We start from the raw sequence: 23,066 nt of genomic DNA on the forward strand, positions 1-23,066 counted from the left end.
TCATATACATGTATATATATAATCTTTTTTTTCTTAAATGTGTTGCCTTTCTATTCTTAATGTTATTTGTGTTGTATATATTGTTCTGCTTTTGTTCTCTTTCTCTCTCTCTCTCTCTCCTCTCTCCCCTTGCCTATTTGAAATTATGATGTTGTTTATATCCTTTTATGTTTTCCGTATTTTTCTTCTTTTTGTTGTGAGAGATACATGTACGTGTTTTGATAAACATATCGATAGGTGTATAGATCGACGTTGTGATTTTCCGTTTAAATTGCTTATTTTACTGTTCCTGTTACAATATCCTAGAGGGTTCGTGTTCCTTGGCTTTCTATCTGTGTGTTGTGTGTGTTCGAATGCATTTTTTTCCTATTTGAAACATATGATTCAGCCTAACTCAACAATGTCTTTAGTAGTGTGATGTTTGCATCAGAGTTATTTTCTTGTTCCTCGCATTTCATAACATTCTATATGCTACGCTAGCAATTTTCATACTTTACATAAGATATAACATAGTTGACCATACACCGTTTGCTTCCGCATGCCCCTATAACATTATACCGCGAAAACGTATTTCCTCCGTTTGATTATTTCATAGGCTTTTTATGCTTCACACTATAACATAACTGCTTTTAGAGAAAAAATAGAAAAGGTCACAAATTAATCACACAGCATTTTACTGTTTACTGCTGCTTTTTTTTACTTCACACACACACATTCATCAGTATAACCCTATTAAAAACAAAACATGCAGCTAGCAGTCGCATTGCAGAAGCGCAGCCCCAAAAGTAACGCTCACTAGAGAGTAAGTTTCATTATAAAAGAAAGCCGGAAAGGGGACTAAAACGAGTCAAACAACAAGTAAAAAGTATGATAAATTATTAGATAAAGTAATCGTGCGTCTGCGTGCGTGTCTCGCTGCGTAAATGATATGATAAAGTAGTGTACAAATAATAAAAATGAAAAGTATGATGAACGAAGATCGCAAAAAAAAGGATAATAAAAATCTAACAATAAAAATGTGTTGTGTTGGCACTCGTCAGTTTTTTTTTTCCTTTAAATTATGGTCTCCTCTTCACTTATACGAGTACACACACTCAAACACACATCCTCGACGACCCACGGTCCAGATCGAACTGGCCAACGAGTTTAATTCGTCGCCGCGGTAACATTCTGCTTGCAGCAACTTTCGCTTGCCCTCGATGCTTCCGAGCTACATTCGGTCGCTAGCAACGATTGGATCTGGCTCATGCTGGTAATCCGATCGCGCATCATCATCGTAGCGGCGGCCGTTACATTCGTACGGTGTAGGAACCCGTTGGAATCGTCGCTCAGCGTACCGCTCGTACCGTTTACTGTCGACGATCCGGTTATGCTGTTGGTGGTCACATTGCTACTGCTGCCAACACCTCCATTACCACCGTGCGTGGAGGAGGAAGACGTTAGCGCGGTACCGGACGAGAGGGAGGAACTGTTATTAGCAGGAACCGTCGTCATGGAGGAGATCCGCTGGTAGCATGGACCACACAGTCGAACCGGTTGATAGAGCCGCTCTTCCGGCAAATGGGCCGTGTACTCGGAACAATCCGCACAGAAGATCTGTCCACACGACCGGCAGTGATGTTTGCGCCGTCCGAGCCAAAACTCCGTCTGGCAGGTGGTGCATCGTGTTACGGCATGATCCGGCACCCAGAGCACGCTGGTGCTACCGCCAACACCGCTACTGCTGTACTGCATCTGCTGGGACGAGTTGGCACCGGATGACGGGGCGCTCCGATCATCGACCGCTTCCCACGAACAGTTTGATGCATTTTCGTTCATTGAATCCACCATCTGGAAAGGAAAATGGGAGACAAAACAAAAAAAACAATTAGAAAAATAAGCTTTAAAAGTAAGATAAGATATAAAAGAAAACCCTCCGAAAGACAAAATACAAAATGTATATTAGTAAAGGTACATGTAATGCAAGCATCCGAGTTCATCCGAAAAGTTAACGGTTCATTTCAATCGTTTACAGTTCATCGTTCAGATATGCACGTTCTGTAGAACCTTTATGCGTTCTATCCCCACCTCTCTCACATAGCCTCGATAGCGCAGTCGGTAGCGCGTAAGTCTCATAATCTTAAGGTCGTGAGTTCGATCCTCACTCGGGGCAGATTCCTTTTTTCCTTTTTTCAATTTCAAACCCATGCGCAGAAAGAGCAATTTTAACATGTTTTGGTTAATTTCGTTAGAAAACAAACCGAAACTAGCAATTTTTTTACAATTCTTTTTCCAAGTGGATATTAGTGATGGCACAGAGAAAGAGTGAGAGAAGATTAGTCCCGTTTTACATAACGATGCATGCAGTAAAATGGTAGAAAAGTTATTGCAAAACGCATCACTGACCAGTTGGGAGGATAATTCAGCATCCTCATTCTCATCCTCATCACTATCCTCACCGCCACCACCACCATCACCACTACCATCGTCAAACTCCCGTTTTTCTTCTCCGCAATACCGGATACTGTCAGTGCTGTCGGAAAGCTTTAGCTGTATAGTCTTTCCTCTCCCCAGTGCATTGCCAATGTCACTATCAGCAGCATCTAAAATCACACTACTGCAGCTACTACTATTTTTCTTCTCTTCATCGTCAGTGTCACTATCGGCGTAATACTCGCTAATAGGATCCTCTAGAGGGAAAGACTCCGTCGAGGGCGGTTTTACCGAGTCTCGCGATGGACAGTCCATCCGCTTTTGTCGTGTACGTTCGAGAAATTGACGTACGGTACGCCACATGCGAACATTATGTGCAAAACGGCGGTTATGTTGCAATAGTGCCTCATGCAGGTAATGTTCCTCTTCCGGAACTTCCTTGTCAGAAACCACCAATAGCGCTTTACCGTTTTCGTTTACGGGCCCCGAAAGTAGACCGTAGATGGAGGAAGATCCCATCCATGATTCCATGGACAGTTCTTCTTCGGTGGAAGCTGTGGTTGTGGTGGTGATGGTAGCCTTGGTACGGAAAGAGGTGACAGTGCTCATACTACCACCTCCGCTGCTGCTTCTGCTGCTGCTGTTGCTGCTGCTGCCGTGATGATTGTTCCGATCGATCTCCCTACCGATCCTGTCAATTGCCGCCATCGCAGATGTTGGTGAGGTAATGGCGGCGGTAGCAGTTAAAGCGGCAACGCTCGTTATGGAAATGCTCACCGGCACCTAAGGTAGTGGGATTTGGATTGGATAACGATTGTCACTGTGAGAAACGGTTCTAGGACAACAGAGGGGAAGACACAGGCACAGGCTCATGCCGCAATAGAATCTGTGTGAAGAGGCTTATTAGGCAGTAGTAGTGGTAGTAGTAGTAGTAGTAGTAGCCGATAGCCAACGCAATTAACACGGGCAGTGGTAGTAGCTGAGGGTAGTAGTAGCAGTAGAAGTAGAGTATTCTAGCGCAAATTTTGTCGTTCACAAAGCCAACAGCAGCACGGTGATGGTGGCTTGTTTTTTCGTGGCAACAAACAACGCAACACATCCATGAAAAGAGATGGAGGGGGGGAAAACGAAAAAATATAAGTCAAGCATTAATTTCATTCACGACCAGCAGCACCGTTTGGCATGCATTGCGCGGCGAGTCCGTGTTTTTTCCTCGTGTCCTTTTTTGGTTCTTTTCAATAATTTCAAACAAACATTCCAGAAGCAAGCCTTCGCAGCCCCTATTATGAGTCGCAAACATGTCACAGGCCCAAGCGCATACTCTGAGCCGTGTGGTGTCGGTTCGATTTATGTAGCTAACAGGTGGGCAGATAAGTCTTATTCCTAACCATAATAAAAGCATTTTCTGGCCAATTGTTTTTTTTTTTCATTCAACTTCCGAGAGCAATGGACCGCTTTTAGTCCTCTGTAATAGTGATTATTTCATGATTGGACCTCAATTTCTTTCTAGCCAGGATTCTTTTTTTGGCATGCAATTAGGAAATAGTTGGTTTACTGTTGTTTCGTCCATAGTCACATATCGACACAAAAATTAGGGTTTAGTGTAGTTTAAAAGCTTCAAACCGCCCATTCTTGTTTTTGATCGGTTGTGAGCTCACGCTGCATTCATTTCACAAAAACTTTCGCATGTCCAAATGTTCGTGAATCATTTCATACAAAATTTCCTTAGGTATTGTCAGAGCTTCTAGTGTTTTCATCCATCAAAAACCACCAAATTCATGTTTATCCATGATTTGGACAATATCAGAACAGCTATCAAAGACATGCATGGGTATTTTCAAGGTTGGCCAAAACTGACAAAAAAAAAACAATTATTTTATTGTGCCACAATCTATACATCAGGAGTACAACTTATCTACCGACCTGTTATTTGCAAACTCAAAAGGATAAGAATCCATGCTCCCTCTCTCGCTATCTCGATCGACGCGCAGCTTCAACAAATCCCTAAAGTGAAGCAAATCTCGCAAAAAAGTAAGCCCAGCGACAAAGATTCCCTGCCAATAATGTTCTCAGTTCCTCCGGTTTTCGGAGCGATATTCCGCTTGAATCCAACCGTAGCAAACTGTAGTCAAACGGGCTTTGATTTGAAGAAAGCAAAACGACTACTCACCGGATCTTCATTGCCGTACTGCGGCTGAGCGCTGCTGCTACAACAGTGCTGGCAGGTTTTCTTCAACAGTGCTAACCGGGTGGCGTACAGTTCACGCTGTAGTGCTTCCTCGCGGAGCTACAAAGAAAGAAAGAATTAATCAATAAATTCCACTGTTTGATAACATCGTGCGGGATGCTGCCATTTACCCGATGTTCGTAGACAATCTGCTGGAGGCGCAAATTTTGCTCCGACAGTGCGTGTGCTAGCCCGTCCGGGCAGGAGAACGTCGCTACCGGTGGCCTGTCCGCCGCGTACGGTACGCTCGGTGGTGTCAGTGGCAGTGACCGGGCGCCCGGTGTCGAAAACCGGGAGTGTGTGGCACTTGGGGATATACTACAACAAAAGAATCGAAATCTGGCATCAGTATTATGCTTCTAAAGACAAGCTCTTCTTCTCCTACCTTCCATTGGTTGGTTTACAAGGACTCATGAGGTCATGCTTTGAGTTGGACGAGTTTCTTCTTCGGCGCTCCTTCTGGGGTGGCATTACGGTACCGTATCCTGCAGCAGTCACCAACCCACCTTCACCGGCCGTCGATGGTTGTTTGCCATTAATTTCTAGCTGCTGGAACTGTGGCTGAATGATAATGCTTTCGTCCATCAGCATCATCGAGGTGAGCAAGTTATTGTTGTTAGTGGTGGTGGTTTGACCAGAGGATGCCATCGGCGTACCGTTTGCTTTGAGTTTATTGAAGTTAACGGTACTACTGCTGTTAAAACTGTTGCTCTGTGCCGATCGTCCTACTATCCCTCCTCCTCCTCGATCATTTTCCAAGGTAGATTCTGGCGGATGCTGTTGATGGTGGCGGTAATCAGGTCGATCTTTTGGTAGCGAATCGCCGGTCACTAGTGCCAGCGTTGATTGATTTGATAATTTCTGCACAAGAAAACATAATTTAAAAAAAAAAGTTGATAAAGAATTATACACCCGGACGGACCCAATTAGCACATCAGTGCCTAATTGTTCACTTACCCTATCGTAATCATGACTATCACTAGTAAAATCACATCCATTACTATCACCAGTCGAAGCATTTGTGGTAGTAGTACAGCTATCGCTCGTGACCTCGGCCCCGTCGCGCGTTTCGTTTGGCGCCGCAGCGGTCGCTTCCGATTCTTTACCATTAACAAGTCTCTGCTGACTGCTATCACTGTTGGTTCCTACTGCTAAACTAATACTACCGACACCGTTGCTGCTACTGTTGTAATGCTGTTCCTGTTCCAGCAGTGATGTCTTCCGCCGCTCATGTCCGTGTCGCATTTTTTCACCATCGTCTGTTAAGCTGCACAGTCCACCTGCTTGCGTACTGCCCGCCGTCGCGAGAGGATACTGATCGACCGGTACCAGCGTATCCGTGCTGGTTTCTATCGATCCATGCCAGAGGTTAGGACTGAGCGATCTGTCATTCAAGCCGATGGGGGATTCTAACCGATTCGGCGAGGCGGAGTGTGGTTTATCTAGTGAAAGGGACAGAGAACGTGGATTTATTAGTTGTTTTACAATTTAAATAAATAATAAATCAATCACATAACTGCGAAACAGGACTACATAAGAGCAAGAAGTTTACTTCCGATTGTCGTATAACCAAAAATATAACATAGTTTTTTCAATGGTTATAAACTGTAAAAGCTAGCTTTTAGTGTAATTCTTCTAAATCAATTTTCTGAGAGCTAAAACACACATCGAGTAACGCAAAAAATAGCGTAATTGCACAGGATTGTGTATTTAAACGGTTTCAAAAATCTCGCACAGAAAAAAAAATCATAATTACACAATTTGAACAAATCGTACAAATTATGTTGCCGTATTTTTATGAAAAAAAGAAGCAATAAAGTAAACCTTATCAACTAATAGCTCATGTGCTTCAATTTTATATTTTTTATACCATTTTCATGCGTTATCAGGAAGCGTAATAGTGGAATACGGAACACAAAAAGTACCGCCAGACCTTTTAAATACGTAATACTTCATGCTTCTGATTAAGGTCTAGACTATTTATACGCTTTTATGGCAGATTATGGCAATGTGTAAACGTTTTTGTCGCATTGTCGGTTTGTTTTGTTGTTTATTTGTATACAAATCACCGTTCCGGAAAGATTCACACTCTCACATCAGTAAATAAACAGGTTTGCGTTAAGAATAATTGTGCTGTCTGGCAGCTAAATGGGTTTACCCGGGAAAGCTTTTTTTGAAAAGGACAGAACAGGATGATATTCGAGGGAATATATTATATACATTGAACACCTACAATATAAGCTTTTTACTGTGCCGTGCTGTGTAACCACTAGCACTATGCTATCGGACGGTTCCTATGCTACGGCATGCCATTTTTGCAGATTACAAAAGCCAAACTATATAATGATTGTATATTTTCGCTTAACCGACTATATATACACAGAGTACAGTCTTTTTCCAGTCTTTTTCATATGTGAGTAAAAGAGAACCTAAAGTTGTTATTTACATCGTTCTACATCCTTGGGACGTTTCTCACATGTTGCATATCCATTGCGTTCTGTCGTGAACACAGTCACACGAGAGAGCATTAAATACGACCGAAAATCCCACAGAAAAAAACTCAGCTTTGCTTTGCTAGGCCTTAATCGAGCAGACTTATTCCTCGGAGAAGCTTCAAGGATCCGTTAAATCCTTAGAAAGTCTTGGCAAATCGCTCACAAGTCCAAAAAGACCCCTCTCGGCGTAAGCAAACTCAACTGACCATCGGAGTTCCCCGGTGTTGGAGAACCTTTGTCATCTTGGTCGAACAATCGAATGCACCCTGCATGCTCATATGTGCCGCCGCAGAAAGTGTTTGATTAATTTGAACAGTTTATCGTATTTACCACCAACGAAGCTGCCATCGTCCAATCCACCGATGGTTAGGTCAACACTCTCCATCATCATATCATCGTTTGCCATGATGGGCCGCCCAATGACGGCCCGGTTCATGCCACGGTCGAGACCACCACCACCACCGTCCAGCACATCCTTGTTGCCGCCCGTACCCGCCTGGTACGATTCGATCTTGATGATACGGGACGTGTTTTCATCGATTGCTGCATTCGGCCACATCACGACCTGCCGGGATGGACTGTTGCTTGATTCGCGCGTTACATTCGGCGAGCATCGGGACGCATCGTTGGACGTTGGCAATTCTGGAACGATCGGTTGGAACCGATAGCGATAGATACTCTCTTCGACAGTTGGTTGCTGCTGCGACGTCATGTTGTTCCCGCTGATACTGGTGTTCGTAAAGGAAGGTCGAACGTTTGTGGTTGCGGTAGGAATTAAGGTGGCAGCGGCCGCCGCTGCTAAGCTATCGATCCCACCAACGATACTACTGCCTCCGTTTGCGTAAGGACTAGAAGAGACTGAGGAAGAAAGTGTGTGGTCGACCGGCGCTGCAGCACTACTGCCTGCCAGGGCTAGATTGCGCTGATTCTTGATCGCTTGCTCTAGCTCTTCGTCCGATTGGTTTAGCTCTTGTGTGAGACTTTGCAGCTTTTCGGTGGCGTGCTGAATGAAGGAACTGGCTGTCACTCCACGATGCAGCAGATGATCGTCAAGGGAGCGAAGATCGGGCGACGTTTCACGATCGGACGAGAGGTTTGAATCGATTGAGCTTTCTTCCTGCGAGAGGTTTAGGGTCGCCGCAGGTCCACCTGTACGATTGATAATGCTATGGACGGTGTGGGGGAGGAAAATAAATGTTCCAGTAACTCTTCCTTAAACTCGCTATATTATCAAGTTAACCTACCTTGAGTCTAATGTCATGCTTGGATCGCTTGAGCGACGTGTCATGACACCGCCTGAGGTTGCTTCTTTGATATCACTATACGAGCGCGTTTTCGTCATCGAACCGTTCTGCTCCGGGCTACAGCTGCTCGCCACCGAACCCGTCGTCGAGGGTATTCCATCGACAACAACGTTCACGGAAGTTGCGCCGCCGGAGGTGCCGGTTGTGTCAACACCGGATCCGATACTTCTCACACCGACCACTGCCGATACGACATCCGAACCACCACCCGACGGTACACTGCTAGCCGTTGGATAATCGGCGACTTCGGATGCCGACTGTTGGTTGTGGCCACCCCAACTGCCCAGGTACACTTCCGTCCAGAGGCGCAGATCGCGCACATTATGTGCTGGCCACAGAACACGCTCTCGGTTCGGCACGTACAGATGGTTTTTGTAGATAGGACCGGATAGGAAAGGCCACACGGAGAACGTCCGGTCGGGGACGCTATTTTCCTGTCGCTCTTTGACCGTGTTACACAGGAACGTTCCAAACAGGCACGAATGCGAATGTTGTGCTAATTTGATCTACAGAAGCAAGGAGAAGGAACACATACGGAGAGTTGAAGAAAAAAAATGGATCCCTTCGGATAATACTGCAACTTACCAGGTAGCCCATGTCAAACTCAAAACTGCAAGGAAACTGACGATGAATCTGATGGACACAGTCAAGCCACTGTAGAAATACGGGACACCGTTCGTTCGTTTCGTCCGACCCAGGTCCATGCCCGCAACGGTCGGCAAACTTATGGCCAAAGCTTAACCACTCTCGCTCGACCAGCACGCGAAAGCCTTCAATCGTGCGATAGTACGGATCGAGACATAGCTGTGCCGTGGCTACGATTTGTGGCGTACGATCCCAACCATCGGAACAGTGTACCAGCACTGGCCGTCCATTCCGTTCGATTGCATGGCATACGACCATCGAGGCTGCCAGCAAACCGGACAGATGCTGCAACCATAGCGTTCGCTCCAACAATCCCAACCAACTGTGCAGAAAGGTAAAAGAATTACATTGAGTAAGTTTTCGCGAATATCTCAACGCCCCCTGCCAAAACCACCTACTTTGGAATGTCCGCCTGGGAGGCACATAGTTGCCTTAGCGCGTGGAAACTTTTCCTTATCACGTGGATGTTCCCCAAGCTCATAAACTGGATCTCCGCACTCGGATAGTACTCCGCACATTCGCAACCACCGCCGCGCGCCCGGTTCGTCACCGCGGACGTGTACGAGCGTGCATCGACAATCAGTATCTTCTTCGGCTCGTCCATTTCCACCTCCTCGTGGCTTCCCTCCGGGCTGCGCGGTGGACTACCTTCGCTCGACGCTTCCGAACTGTCCGTTTGCGTTCGGGTTCGTCTCGTACCATCGCTGGACCGATCCTGCGTGCCACGATCGAACGAACAAGCATCGGAAAGTGCTTTCAGCAGCTGTTCATCCTTCGAGTTGCGCCACCCAAGCCAACCAACTTCGGGCTGACTGCAGCGTGCAATCACCGCACCAGTTCGCTGATGACGCCACACAACTGCCGGTATGCGCCGCGAACTACGAAAGCTGGCCACATTCTGTAGCGTATCGTCCGAGATGCATGCTGGCACGAGCAGCAACCGTGGGTACGATGCGCAAAGTTTAAATTCCGCATTCGCCTGACTGATGCGCCAGGCACCCTGCAGATCGAACTGTAACCGCTCCGCTTCACGGCGAAACTCGTCATCGAACGAACCGACGCGCTGCAAACGGCCGGCCCATTCGTTGTCTTGATTGAGCGTGGGCGATTCCGAGGCCCACGCATGGAACGGAAAGGCAAAGAGTGCCTCGAGCGTTTCCGGCACACCGATCGATAGGGTGATCCGACGGTGCCATTCACTGCACTGCTCCGACGTTGCGAAGGAACATCTGTGTTTGGAAAGGTTTGCAGAAGAGGGCATTAGTTGGAGCGGTTTCTCAAGTGAAAGGAAGACACCTTTCTCAGCGATACTTACCGCACGGTACTAGCGTCTTTGCAGTTCACAATCAGATGGAACAGGTCACGCACTTGCGTTGATTCGATCAGTCCTAGTGGTACCGATACTTCGGCTCCGGTGCTATTTTTCTGTAGAAATAGCCGATAGTTGGAAAGTGCCAATATGCCATCATCAGTCTGACCAAGGAAACGTACAGATTCGCCGGCAACTGTCAAGATAGAAGAGGTATAAGTAAAAAAACAAAAAGAAACGTGCCACAATCAGAGAGCTCTTGCAATACTTACGCTCAGTAAACCGCACGGTGAGCTTATCTTCCTCCTTCTCGAGGACCGGTTTCGGAAAAAGCTCGGCCGCCTTCACCATGCACATCGACGATTGCGGGGAACCGTCACCCGAACCCTCCATGATCTGCGAAATGACAAGGACACAAAAAAAAAAAACGATACATTGTAAGATTGGTCATATGATACCGGCATTAGATGATGGCGGTCTATATAGCTTAAGGCTTATCTTCATACAGCATGCTGTTACTAACGCCTATCAAACACTCATTCGCTTCAGAGCAATCTGTTCCCGTTTAGCAACTCATTACACAGCTTAATAAAATTACATCGTAACGTCCATCACCCGATGGAGGCTAGTACCCCCCATCAAGGAAAAGGTCGATGCAACGAGTGCCCGTCGCTCGATAACAACACCGCACATAGGGTCGTAGAACAAATGGACCATCGTGCGTACAGTACATCCTACCCCTCGACAAAAACGTGCACTGCTGTGCGGTAGGAAATGCTGGACCGCTCGCCCTTATCAGTGTCTATCGGTCTGATCAGCTGTTGGGTTGATACAACAACACATCACACCCGGCCGAGTGCTCCAGATGTGAAACGTACAACCCCAACGGTATGGAAAGTTTCTATCCCAGGGATTGTTTGCCGATCTGCATCATTGCGTGCAGTAATTAATGATGGTGCGTCTGAAGGTGGCTGGTACGCTGGTTGGCGTGAACTGATAATCACGTCTTGTAAGACAAGACACGGTTCGCACTGACCTACGCGGTCGCCAGATGTGTCGGGCCCTGTTTAGATAGGGTTTTGCAAACAGACAGGGACACATAACATCTGGTGCAGTGGTACTGGCAACAACTGACGTCGTGTAACCGGGCAAGAACTCACATGACTTGCTCTAGAGCAGTTCCATACTTTGTTAGATACTGACAAGGTAGTCTCGAAGTCACATGGAAGTTCTCCAACTTTCATTCCATCTAGGGAAATCGTTTTCTGCACGTTTTTAACTCCATTTTCTTGGTGATCCTTTGACGCATGCCCTTCTAAAACGATTGAATGATTTAGTGAATGGAAATAGATTGACAGATAATTACTTTTCTAACGCCTCCATGTAGATTTGGACTCTGTTGATTATTGAAGAGCAGGAACTTTAGACCCATCGTCCTTTTATTTCTTTTTTTTTTTTTGGCGTTCCCGCTCTAGATTATTCTGCTGACGTTTAGGATTATCCTCAAAAAAACCAACAAATCTCTTCACTTGGGAATCCCTTATCACTTTTCAGTTTGGCAGGTTTTGTGCGTACAACGAGCTTCGCGCCAGAATATTCCAGGGCTGATAATACTGCAAACCCTCCTTGTCTTTTGTTGTTACTACTGTTTTGCTCTTCTGGTTTTTGCAAGCGTAAAAGATTTCAGCAATACTTATGAATGAATTATACTTCGACTTGTTTCGCGATCTTCAGACGAGGTACGCTCGCTTCAGAAGCTGACAATCGTTTGCGAGCCGGACACCATGATGCCCGGGGTAAAATATGATGCTGCGCGCCTGGAAGAAATGGCAATCTGAGAGTGAATGAGAGCGGCCCGTATTTACATGCCCCCACACACTCAGTCATAATCATACGGCTCACACACAACAAAAGGCCTAGAGGGTTGTTGGAAGCTTCACAGGTCTCGTTGTGGCAGATTAGAATGGTGACCCCGTCCTCTTCTTACTGTGGTACGGGACCCGCACAGGCTGTCCTATTTGCTCCCAAAAGGGCTGAAAAACTAACAGAGAGACCGAAGAGGTACACGAAAGCAGTTTAGAACAAACTGTCCTAGAGGCTTGTGCGCGAGCTAGAAAGACAATCGGCGATGGTAAACGTGACCAGCTTCACGTCGGCCCTACACGAAATGCAATTCGAATATTTTAGGGATTTATCGAGGCTATTGCAAACAGTGACTTTGTAATGTCTAGCATGAAGCTCTTTTCCAATTCCAAACACCTAGTTCTTACCTCGGAAGCTCCAGTGGTAAAGGTAACAACGGCCCCGTAGTTCACACGACAGGACTTGGGAAAGAATCTCATCCAGACTGACTATCCAATTACGTGATAACAAAAAGTCTAGTAAGTCATTGGATGATGGCCAGTATGACCTAACAAGTCGTAGTAAAGCCCCAAAAAGACGAAGAAGAGAAGAAGAGGACATCTTTCCACAAAATCAAAGTCAACACTTATTGTAGTGTAAAGATTTCAACGATAAAATCTGTCCAGTGGAACATTCTCGAACATCCAGAAATCTTGCCACGTAGAGGATCTTCCTGTAAGCCTAGATCAGAAATAATCAACATCAAGCCGGGAAAGTGCGTCATCAAATCCCAAAGAGAGTGTATGTTTAGCTACGGGTAAACACACCCAGCGTCCTGTGAGCCTCCACACAAAAGAGATAGAACCTATTAACTCCCTACTTAGAAAATGCTGATGCTTGCCTGTCTTCTCCGTAAAGATTAAAAGGACTAATGAGGCTATGAACGCTTCATATTCCACACGACAAGTGATTCCACACAATCGTATGTCAAGCCTCGACAGCAAGATTAGACAGTCAACAGGCACAAATTAGGTGTACACAACACAGAGGGAGGGCAGGACAACAGTCTGCTTAGAAAACGTGATCAATCTCTCACCCGCGCACAACACACGTGCTGAAATAAAGGCTTATCAAGTTTATAGAAAATAAAGATTAGGAACGTGCGAAGGTGCTACACACCGATGTATCCTTCCCATTATTGCTAGCAGGAGCAACGTCAACAATAGGTATTAATCATAGATAGAGAGAGAGTAGTTCACGTGAAGCATTGCGATCTTTACGCCTTAACAATAATCTTAAAAGCAAAAACACTTCCTGACATTTACCGACCGTGCTTTGAGCTTCCGTATTTACATACTCTAGCTGTTCAGAAAATTTCACTTCCCAAAAGCAAAACACGCTTATCATCGCTTCACCTTTTTTCTCCTCTGTTGGCGTACAGTGGCAAGCAAACACATAACTTAGAAATACTATTCCGGTTAGTTACAACTCTACTAGCTGCTCTACTTCACATAGGGATTTCGCTCGTAAGCAATACTGGCCCGTCTGTCCAGCCAGTTAGAACCGGTGTTGCAACGAACCAAAAGTACGGCGTCATATGATACGGATGGATTGTCTTAAATGATAGCAAGAGGGCGAGGAATCTCCCCTTACGGGTTATCTTGTATCGTTGGTTGGCCGAAGGAGGTGTGACCGGTTGCGTGTGCAAATAAGCATCCTGTTGACGGTGTTTAGCGCACCTTTAGATGGTGTTAACGTTGATGAGCACCTTCTTCTTTCGGCTGCTGCGGTATCGTACAAGAAGGTGATCCCCTTCTTGACAGTAGGAAGAGCGCGGTGGTTGTTGTTGTTTAGTTAGAGTTTATTAGCATCTCTTCTTATCTCATCGTGCGATTGCATGCTGCTGCCAGTAAGTAAGTGCCCGCCTTGTAAGATGCAGAGCAGTTGCAGTTTACCCCATGCAAACAGGCTTCCTTCTTGCACTCTTCCATATGTCAAAACATTGTAGACGCGCGAGATAAAACACACGTTGCTAATCAATTTACACCACAGCTCCACCACACCATCAGACTACGGAGAGATCGATGGTAAGGAATTGATTCCCAGCACTATCATTTATGTGTGTGTGTGTGCAAAATGATGGGTTTCTTATCGTTTGTTACACGTTTAAAAATAAACCACATGCAAGAGCATAGGGAAATAAGGGTGTTAACTTGTGTTTCCAACTTTCTTACGATGCCCATCCACATTCCTGTGACTCTAAATGATTATGCTGCCTGCAGCAGACGTCTTTGTGTCTGTCGTCTCGACCGTGGGGAGTTACGTGACAAATTCCACGACTACTTTCGTTGCCTAGACAAAAAAAAAATCTACAAGAGAGCCCCGAAAAACCAATGCAGTTTTCGAGAGGCGGCAACAATGCTACTCTCCACTTTTGCTCTGCACCCCCGACAAGTTAATTCCTATGATTCTCCCTTACGGGAACGATATATAGGGTGCGTGCGTGACTCGGATCACATTCCCTTCCGGGCATTAGTGGTCTAGGAAATGAGAGAATGAATGAGGGAATGGAATTTTCCTCACATAGAAAAAAAAAAAAACCGGACGAAGTTGTAGCGCCAGTGCATTGGGGTCAACATTATCTGAGGGTTTCCAAATGGTTCAAACAGGCAATAGGTGTATTGTGGGGAACATTCTTGTGAAAGTAATTGGAGGTATCAGCGATTCGGCTTTAAACTAAATTTTAAAACATTCGGTAAAAGGTTCGTGACATTAATTTGGCCTATTGTCTTAGCGTGGACTCTCAGTACAATATGTGGAATCCTAAGTCAAGGAAGGAAGAAATGGCTGCCCAAAACCTGCTAAGGTCGTAGTGCCAAGGAAGACGGCAACAGCGATTGAATAGAAATCTATCCCAAAATATCAAATAGGATACATGTTATCCAGTCGATCCGATGGTAGAGGCGCAACGGCATCAGTCTTCATACGACTGGACTGGAGTTCAACTCCCATTCGGGGACAGATCCAACATAGAGTGAGGACTTTTCAAGTACCTCAATCACGTGGTATATCAATCATACTACAACTGCGGCGGTGTGCGAGGCGTACACCCGACTGCAACGCGAGGCCAATAGAATTGGATTGAGCATCAATGCGACGAAGACAAAATACCTGCTTACCGGAGGCTCTGACCGTGATAGAGTCCGACTCGAAAGCAGAGTATCAATTGACGGCGACGATCTCGAGGTGGTAGAGGAGTTCTGCTACTTTGATACGATCGTAACTTCGGACAACAACGTAAGCAGTGAAATCCGAAGCACCTTGCTCAAGGGAATCGTGCCTACTACGGACTCCACAAGCTCCTGCGATCCAGAAGACTCCAACAACACACGAAATGCACGATTTACCGCACCTTGATAAGTCCGGTAGTCCTCTACGGGTACGAGTCTTGGACTACGCTGACGTGGTAAGGACTATCTTTGGCGGTGTGTGCGAGCAGGGCGTGTGGCGTAGGAGAATGAACCACGAGATAGCTGAGCTGTTTGGCGGTGCTGATATCCTGACAGTAGTCAAACCCAGAAGGATACGTTGACTCATGCCCCACCAAGAAGGTGCTCGTCAGCGACCCGTTGGGCAATAGGCGTAGAGGAGCACAGCGAGCTCGTTGGTTGGATCAAGTGGAGTCTAACCTGTCGGAGAACGGATGCAGCCGTGGATGGAGGGCTGCAGCCCTAGACCGAGTTTCCTGGAAACTAATTGGAGACCTGACCATGTCGACACGACGTGCTCAATCCTGTGCAGGCCAATAAGAAGAAGATCAATCATACTGGAATAGCCAGTCGATGGTAGGTGTGACCTCGGAGGTCTTTAAGTCAAGAACAAGAAGATTTTGACAAAAATCTTGTATTCTTCATGTGTTTGTGTGCAAATAAATATACTGATTAATGATCATTTCATATTCAAACGAAAATAACCCAAATTGCAGCATTGTAAACCTTGAACTGGTGGGCGCCACAGATTAAAAATCAATTAAATGGCGTCTCATTGTACTTTGCTCATCCAGTCAACTCCCCAACTTATGATACATCATTAAGACGACCTGTCAAACCCAGAAAATCCCGATTCCAAAATGCGTCACAAGGTCCCAATTACCTAAGTGGTGTGTATACTTCTCTAATTACGAACTTTTTGACATGTCCACACAAAGCGCGCATTGACAGTTCCAACCACACGCGCTGGAGCTACGTTTCCATTAGACCATTTCGACATGTCGCCAACTTTCTCTTCCATCACAACCATTCTCCCCATCGTACAAAAAATCGAGTGTCATCCAGTTATGCCAAGATCAAGGACGTCCTCTCTCTCTCTCTGTAGGACAAGATAATGCGCAATTTCTTGCACGAATTGTAATATTTTGGGGATCCCTTTTTTGTGGACGGAACGCTTTGCAGCAGGTTGGCGTATCGTTATCAGTCAGTTTAGTGGTGGCGGACACATTTATACACTGTGCATGATAACATTTGTCTGTTGTAGTGCACGAGATGATGATAAGACCGGTTAGGGGTGGCCAAACCAATTAGGGGGTTTGTTTTGGTTCCCGGCCAACCAAACACACGGAGTACTACAGCCCAATCCTTTTTCGTATGGAATGGAAAAATTGCATGTTGAAGGGTTGGTTTTGTAGTATTTGTGATTCGTTGTCTCTCCGACATAAGTACGCGTCTCACACACTACACTGATAAGCCACTTGGAAGAGATTGATTCGTATTACTGGCGACGCTTTTGCTTGTCACGAGACCCGAAACCCCGGCCACAGGCGCCAGATTGAAACGTTACTAATCGCTTCCGGACAACAGCGGCCCATTGGCGGCATTTGTTGTCATTTCATTTCGCCTGCCTTCGAATGACGAGTGATCGTGTGCTGCGGAGGGTTTGCGAAGAATGGCGAAACCGAGTCACAGTCGGCGATTTTAATTTCGTGCTTGATTGCCTTCTTACATTACATCTCGCACACACTGATCCACTGTTTGTAAACATACCGACATTATCCATTTGCTTAGAACAGTCACATTCCACATCGTGCTCAATTATTCACATTCCCTTCCTGTTCGCGAAATGGATAGAAAAACCACCAACCGTCGAACAACTCGACTCAACCTCTAGCCGAAGACTGTTTGCGGGAAAAATAATGTGAAACAAAGGTTCCAACACAGCCGAAACAAGATTAGTCGACAAAATCGCACCTTTGCCTTGGGGACCTTGGGGAGAATCGGCTCGTACCGGCGACAAAAAAAGCATATGTGTCCACAAACCAATCGGACACTCTCGCTTATCGCAAAGAAATACTTCATTTTTTTAAAGCTTTTCTGCCTATCACAAAATCTTTTCCTATTTGGTCGAGACGCGAGGAGTTCGGTGAAGGCACTCACCACCTCACTTTAACCTGAAACGGGGTGCATGTGCAGTTGCATTTCTTGAAATCACTTATCTACCCCTTGCAGGGGTTAATCAATTTATTTGTGTCAACCATTTATCAGCAACACGAGCAGACGGTTTCAAGGAAATTGACAAAGAGCGCTGGAGTTCCGAATAAAATGGGATTTTAACATAAGGAACTCCGGATTTAAAGGGCCTAAAGTAGATCCATTACCTCGTGATTTGCTTGGAAAGTCGTGGCTTGGCCCAAGTATTGATTATACTGCATCAGGTCCCATTCTTCCTCAAACTCTTCCGCTTGTCTGCAGCTGGAGGATGAATCCGTACGTACAATCATCACTTCTTGCAACATGCAACTAAGATTGGAAGAATTTCGATAACTCTAAGCGAATTCTTGCCTTCACCATGCATTGATCGTGAGTGGCATTGGCAAAGCATTAGACACACTTCACTACTTTCTTTTCCCTTTTTGCTTGGAATTTCCTGATGACTCCCACAGACACTAAACTGAGTACGATGAGACTATTTCTGTAAAACATCGAACTACACGCACGTAAAAAATCGTCCAGAATTGCAGCACCACCTGAAGTCTTAAAGAAAGGCACATCAAATTGAGCACACGTGGACAAACACTGCGCTGCTCGCGACACTGCAGCAGAGATCAACCGGCAATATCCGGCACCAGAAAACCGCACGTTCACCACCGAGACGAAGACCAACACCAAGACATCGTAGTGCCGGCGAAAAATGACAACGAGACCCAAACCAATGCCAGCGAGGACCGCCAGTGAGTGTGCTGGGTTGACAGACGGATAGAGACCCCCTTCCTCCGCTCAACGCACGTACACGAAGCGAGTTGTTTGTTACGCGCATGGTGGTGCACGGCCTTGCGACACCCGGTCTTGACCGGAGAACGATCGCGGCAAAAGATCTCTCGAACCTCCCCCATCGGAAGGGGGAAGACTGGGCGGGCGACTCTAGTGGGAGGCGGGTTGGCACATCACAGTCGGCCCATGTTTGGTCACGGCCGTACGTTTCCCCGGGGCTACCCATCAATATTCCATGTACCTGTGTGTGTGTGTATGTGACTGTGTCTCCTCCATTCATTGGTGTGGCACTAACACACGACAAAACGTACCAAAAAGCCAATGTGTGTGAGCGCAAGGCATACCGAAGCAAACGGCCAGCGTTTTGGGGAGGAAAGTTCGCAACTACGGCGCGATGTGCGGAAAAAATTGGTGCTGCATGCAACCGGAGGGGTCGATGATCTGGTCCGTGGTTTGCAGACATTCCAATTCACGCTGGAAGAAGAAAGGTTGGCCCCAAAGACTGCCCTTTTTTGAGCGAGCGCAGGGGCCGGTTGAGCCTCTCGTGGCAAAGAAACAAGATCAACAGGATGATTGGCTTTCTCGTGTTGGCGAGCCTGTACCCGGGGAAACACACACACACACACATACACACACACACCAGTTTCTGTCTGCACCGCTTCGATTAATCACCCATGACCACCCATCACCTGGACAAGGGGTGGTAGTGGTAGTTTTGTGGGGAGGGAAAAGATTGCCGGCGCACTCAGCAAGTTCCGTTGGAAAGTTTCCACCTCGGCGTGGGGCGTTGTATAAATCGTTCGGTTCGCAGTCTTATCTAATAATCAAGTTGAAGCAGACATGTGACCAGAATATCCCAAGATCTCCTAATAGATTTAGGGTAAATGGAATAAATTAAAAAAAAATAGCTTGAAAATGCGAAAACACATTTTACAAAGTATTTTCTCATTTCGATTTCTTCTCCAGAAAAAGTAAACTGTAAAAGGTATTGGGTCTGCCTTTTCGGTAGTGATGGTAAAGGTCTATTTTTCCGTTCCGAAAGTTCCGGAACGGAACCAGTTTATATTTAAAATTTTCAGGTTCTTTTAACCTTCTTCAATCAGAAATTTTCCTGTCTACACCACAATACCGTTGAAAAAAGGCAGACGTTTCCTTAGAGAGTGTAGAGATTCGGATAAGCACGCACAAGCGAAGTAGAAGAAACACCCAATTTGTCAAACAATCATAGGCTTCAAATTACTTGTACAGAGAGTAGACGCAATAATATAAAATTGGGGTCTTATACCTTAAGCCTTAAGTCTTAAATGAGTTTTTTTATATGTCTTTTGGCGTTTCGTGGCAAAATTGCTGCTTGCACCTCATACAAACCGACAGCCAAAACCAGCGAACACCAAAATCATTAGATTTTAGTGGTGTAAAAATTCAATAATTATATTCGGGCACGTCAGATTATGTCCACGAAGCAATTGAAACGTAGACTAATGATTTTGTTGAACTTGAATTTAATCCTTTAAACAAATTTATATCACCTTGATATGAATTTTTCTCAATCAAATAGATTTATGTAGATACGTATCAAAGTGCTTAGCTAACCGAGTTCCAAATGAAGTTAGTAAGCACGTTTCCCTTTGAGTCATGGACAACAGAATGTAGGATCACCAAAATCTACTTTATGATTTTATGTGTACCTAAGTTCGATCGTTGACCATTGAAGGAACAGAACGAATCTTAATAGTTTCGGAACGAAATTCTCATCATTACTTTTTTATGTAGCTTCCGAGACAAGATTTTACCCATCAGCACTAGAGTAGAAATACAGTAGAGCTTCAAAGGACGGTTCAAATAGCACTTCCCAGTGTGGAAATAAAAAATTGGCCGAAATTAAAACAGCTTTCAACATTCAAACATCTGACTTAGGCTGGTGTAATTGCTCGGTGGCATGCCACTAGTTGCAAGGGAAATGTATGGGATTTGACAGATGAGGTTGAACGTCAAAGTCAAATTCCATACATTTCCCTTGCAGTTGGCATGTCAGTGGCATGCCACTGAGCAATGACACCAGCCTTAGGCTATTATTAAAAAGAGGCTTATTATAAAGAGGCTTAAACAGAAGCTTTGAGGATAACCTTTTTGATATAGAAACAAAGTCATTCCGGTGATGAGCTGAGAGCAACCTTAATGCGGTCCAAAAGTACTGCTAATTGTGCCACATCACATGTGAAAGGCTGCAAGTAACTTGAAAATTTTTCTATTAATAAGTGAGGGCTAGTGTTGTAGGCGACAGCGACGCCGGTCTTCACACGGCAGGACTATGGTTCATATCCCATCCGATAGTGAGGAGTAACTATCCAATTACGTGGTACCAATAAGTCTAATAAATAAAGTATGCGACGTGACCTAGAAGGTCGTTAAGCCAAGAATAATAATAATAAGAAGAAGAAGTGAAAAAAAAAAATTAATTCTATTTTTAACACACACACAATTACTGTCAATCAACGTTACGAAAAATATAAACTTGGTGCTACAAACACCCATTCTTATGCTCCTCGTGCCGTTTTGCGTGCAGTTTGTGCTGCTCTGTTGGCGGAATAGTTCTTTTTTTTAATTTTGAAACCCCATCTTAACCATTAGACATTAAATGCCAGTTAATCAAATACCCTTTGCTTCAAACGATTGCTCACCGAGGTTGGAGGCACGGGGAGCTTTGTTGAACATTTTTAATTTTTGGTGGAAAAAAAGAAAATAAAAACCAAGCAAAAATGGATGATGGCACCCAACAATTAAATGGTTGAAAAGAAAACCAAAAATCGCAAAAACAACCCCCATTCCATCTAGTTACCAAACGAGCACGCAAAGTTGTGTGCCTTTATAACCAACGCGTGGAGTGTGCAGAAGCAAATTCGAGAATCAAATCAAGAAAAGGGATCACGCACAACCGAACAGAGTGCGGACTGCAGAATGCACTTGCAATGCGATTACGATGCATCCGCCAAGCGCACACACGCACACACAGAAAACAAATGCATCGAAACGCATCTCACGATAGCAGAACAGACGGTGTGCTGTGCGTGGTTTGCTTTCGTTTGCAAATGCTGCAAACGGCTATTTGTCGGCACAGTGAGGAAAGCCGCAGCAAAAGAAAGCAATGCCATTCGTGTGCTGGTGGTGAATAGCGCAAAACAAAGCACGTCTTAATCAGGTGGGCATGATGCATGAAGCACCTTCCAGAAGACAGACAGTGCACTATTTTCGAAACCGTGTACGTGATTGAAATGATTCAGACACACCCTTTCCGTTGGCCTTATTTTTGTTAGTTAAAATATCGACAAGCTGTATGGGTTTAATAGGAATGTTCATTTTTCAATCCACGTTCAGGGACAGCGACTCTGCCAGATATAAGAAGCATGCAGAGACTGCAACGAGCAGCGCATGCAACACCAAGGCAAACGAACGCATTGCAGATAGCGTCGTCGTCGTCAAACGATCCCTTTGCAATGAAGGTGACTGGAAGGAAGTGAGTGAGATGAGCCTCCGGAAAAAAGACCATCAGACTTTCACTGTGCACGGTGTATGTGTGTGTTCACAAATATTTTCTCCAGCTCATGCAAGAGCAAATGCTGCAAGTAAAAGCAAATCGCAGCATCGGGGTACTGCGCTGTATCCCTCTCTCTTTCTCTCTCTCTTAGACACCGAGATATTGCAGACGATGCAACACACCGAGGACCACATTCATTCATAAAAGTTGATCCAACGCGATTCCATCGGGTGGAATGGAATGTGAAGCAAAAAAAAAAAAAAACTTCCAAACCCAACGAGAAAGAGAAAGGAAAACTTGCTTAGGCCACGTTTCAATGAATTCCGGGTTGGGAACGCGAGTGGAACTAAGCACGAGAAGCTAGCAAGAATGTTGAAATATAAAATAGAAGAAAATGTTGATTTTATTTTGCGCTATTATACAGTATTGGACAAAACATGTGCAACTCAAATAGAGCAAAAATAGAGCATAAAATGGATCAGCAAATTTTAATTTTTCGAGATCGAAAATGAGACACTTACTACAGTTGACGGTTCAGAAGTCTAGATGTTTGCTACATGTTTATTGCAGCAATTAGCTGTCAAATTGACAGATCAGAGCGAATGTTTTGTACTTCAACTTCTCGCTCCTTTGAACTATTATCTCTACCAGCATCATCTAAAAACTTTGTTTTACGTTTGAAAAAGATTCGTTTGCTGAAAAAAAGTTCTTTTTGCATTATTGTAACATTGAGCAAGGTCAGTACTGACGCTCTCGCTATATTTTTGTTACTAGACACCAAAATGACACCTGACAACCTTGGAGTGAAACTAAGAAAGAAAATAATCGATGTTTTCAAGAGTGGAACATCACGAAAAACTATTTGTGACAAGTATGAGGTGAAAAAATGGACCGTTTCAGACTGTGCTTAAAATTTCGTACAACCGGAAAGATTTATGTGGACACAAGAGGTGGAAGACCACGGTCTATCACGCCAAGAGAGAACACTATGATCGTACGAAGTATGAAAAAGGATTCTTTCATATCTTCGTTCA

At 45.1% G+C, this 23,066-nt stretch overlaps 2 protein-coding genes, 1 long non-coding RNA gene and 1 other non-coding gene across 5 annotated transcripts in view; 2 read left to right on the forward strand and 2 right to left on the reverse strand.

Annotated features, from left to right (window-relative positions):
• Positions 1 to 23,066, forward strand: part of LOC126560096 (uncharacterized) — a 428,080-nt gene that overhangs the window by 97,716 nt on the left and 307,298 nt on the right. The gene's annotated exons all lie outside the window — the stretch shown is intronic.
• Positions 1 to 23,066, reverse strand: part of LOC126559891 (uncharacterized) — a 224,337-nt gene that overhangs the window by 17,349 nt on the left and 183,922 nt on the right. The gene's annotated exons all lie outside the window — the stretch shown is intronic.
• Positions 1,147 to 17,294, reverse strand: LOC126556627 (uncharacterized). Of its 2 annotated transcripts, none has more exons than XM_050212005.1 (13): positions 17,274 to 17,294; positions 10,665 to 10,788; positions 10,399 to 10,588; positions 9,482 to 10,312; positions 9,024 to 9,405; positions 8,379 to 8,944; positions 7,465 to 8,300; positions 5,597 to 6,081; positions 5,025 to 5,500; positions 4,771 to 4,957; positions 4,583 to 4,699; positions 2,386 to 3,195; positions 1,147 to 1,830 (listed from the first exon to the last, which is right to left on the reverse strand). In XM_050212005.1, the coding sequence occupies exons 1-13, from the start codon at positions 17,277 to 17,279 to the stop codon at positions 1,147 to 1,149; spliced, it is 5,694 nt and encodes a 1,897-aa protein (XP_050067962.1). In that variant the 5' UTR covers positions 17,280 to 17,294. The 2 variants fall into 2 exon arrangements, with proteins under 2 accessions (XP_050067962.1, XP_050067961.1); XM_050212004.1 differs by lacking the exon at positions 17,274 to 17,294 and adding an exon at positions 11,759 to 11,824.
• Positions 2,080 to 2,152, forward strand: Trnam-cau (transfer RNA methionine (anticodon CAU)). Its single transcript has one exon. It is a non-coding gene; the product is annotated as a tRNA-Met (tRNA).

The sequence above is a fragment of the Anopheles maculipalpis genome, chromosome 2RL, assembly GCF_943734695.1.
Source record: "Anopheles maculipalpis chromosome 2RL, idAnoMacuDA_375_x, whole genome shotgun sequence".
In the NCBI taxonomy this organism is placed as follows: Eukaryota; Metazoa; Arthropoda; class Insecta; order Diptera; family Culicidae; genus Anopheles; species Anopheles maculipalpis.